The 1,977-nt window shown below is 45.7% G+C and overlaps 1 protein-coding gene across 1 annotated transcript in view; it reads left to right on the forward strand.

Moving 5' to 3' along the window:
• Nucleotides 1-1,453: 1,453 nt before the first annotated feature.
• Nucleotides 1,454-1,977, forward strand: part of CDX2 (caudal type homeobox 2) — a 9,894-nt gene continuing 9,370 nt past the window's right edge. The window contains exon 1 of the mRNA XM_018567804.1: nt 1,454-1,877. Within this exon, the coding sequence (XP_018423306.1) occupies nt 1,454-1,877 (424 nt within the window). The remainder of the gene's footprint in view (nt 1,878-1,977) is intronic.

A 1,977-nucleotide genomic window follows, 5' to 3' on the forward strand; every position in this document is an offset into this window, starting at 1 on the left:
GAGAAGAAAGAGGGGAACATGGAGGATTCTACCTATTTGTAAACTTTTTTATCGAGAGTTTTAAGATTCATCAACGAATATGTTCAAATTCTGGAAAATTCGGTTTAAATTAGAGATGGGTGAGACCCCGATCCAAAACTGTCACACTGATACCAATTTTCCTAATTTCTATAAATGGGGAAAAACCAGACTAGCTGTGTGCAGGTCCCACGAATGTCACAGGAAATATCCCAAAGTATGGATATAAGTCATTCAAGATAATCAGAGGACATTGCCCCCGCATTCCACAACACTGCTACAGTTCAATGAGTTAAAATAATAATAATAACAAGTAACAACAACTAAACAATAATACAATTCATAATACAGATAGTAAAGATGGGTGTGTTCCAGTTCTATGTGATTAATAAATAGTGGCCTAACACTGCACTAATGATGGTAAAATGGATCATGCCATGACAGGCTGAGCAATGATCATACCTCTGTATACCAGCGGTGCCAGTACAAGGGAACCCGTCTATAAGAAAATGTGCAATACATCCGTATTGTATTTTCTATCGGTAGGATCCTTCAGGAAAACCACTTTAGCGACAACTGGGAAAGCACTGAACCCAAGATAAGTGATCATGGTGAGGATGTAAGTACATTGAATGTATCACTGGAACGAAATCTGTCCCCAAGGAAAATGTGACAATCTGGAAAAGAAAGAGGGAGAGAGGGAGATAGAGAGGGGGGGGGGGGGGGAAAAAAAAGAGAGAGAGAGAGAGAGAGAGAGAGAGAGGGAGGGAGAGAGAAAGAAAGAACAAGAAAAAAAGCATTTACTGGATAGACAGTTGGGTAGATAAAAGAATAGTAGAAATATTACACACACACACATATGTAACATATATGTTTACAAATTCTTAATACATGTATAATGTAATGTGCCTCCTGCCTGGTGTAATGTGCAGTTGCAGTCACTGTGATGAGTCCCCTATGGATACATATACCATCTATTCTATGCCCATAGTGGGAGGCACAGGTCAGGCTGGGCTCTGCAGTTCTCCTCCCTGGGTCCCTGGCACTTGTGTTTTTTTGGGGCCAGCACTGGGTCTGTGGACTCGCTTGAGTTCAACCCGTGATTGGAGGTTAAAGTGCAGAGGTTTGTCGTGGAAGGAGGAAGCTCTTAAACAATAAAGGCTGGAGTATTCTGTGCGATCAGGTCGCTGCCCTCTCCTTATCTCACTTCACATGCAAATGGTGAGAAGGGGGGCTCTATCAGGGCGCTGACGTCACCTGCCATTGGTGTGCCATTACTAATAGAGCCTTGTACACAGTGCAAGTGGCGGCCAATGGAGTCACTCACATCTCTAGGAGTGTCTGACTAGGAGACTTCCAGGAGCAGAGCTGGGAAGGAGCACAGTGCAGGAGGGCATGAGTGCAGTATGCAGCTAGCTGGCAACGAGTTGCCATCATGTACGTCAGCTACCTTCGAGATAAGGACGTTGGCATGTACCCTGGATCTATGCGAGGCCACCCGGGGCTCCAGAACTACCCCACTGCTCCCCAGTACCCTGACTACGGGGCATACCACGGACTGAGCATAGAGACTGCAGCACCTTCTTCTGGATCCTCACCCTGGCTCACACCCTATGGGCCCCCAAGAGACGATTGGTGCCACACAGCCTATTCAGGACATACTCCCATCAACCCTTCCCCAGGGGGCAGCTTGGGCTACAGCCCAGTGTCTGACTACCCAAGTGGACAAGTGCAAGGGCCACCATGTGTGGGGGTGCTGCCAGCTGGGCATCAGCCTCAAGTCTCTCCAGGGGTGACAGAGGGGCACAGGAGGCACCACTACGAGTGGATGAGAAAACCAACCACACAGATGAACTCTGGTAAGGCACAACTCTGATTTGTCAGCTATGCAATATATATATCTATATATATAGATATACATAGATATATATCTATATAGATATATATAGATATATATAG

This window comes from Nanorana parkeri, unplaced genomic scaffold, assembly GCF_000935625.1.
Source record: "Nanorana parkeri isolate BGI_ZX_2015 unplaced genomic scaffold, ASM93562v1 scaffold1095, whole genome shotgun sequence".
Classification (NCBI taxonomy): domain Eukaryota; kingdom Metazoa; phylum Chordata; class Amphibia; order Anura; family Dicroglossidae; genus Nanorana; species Nanorana parkeri.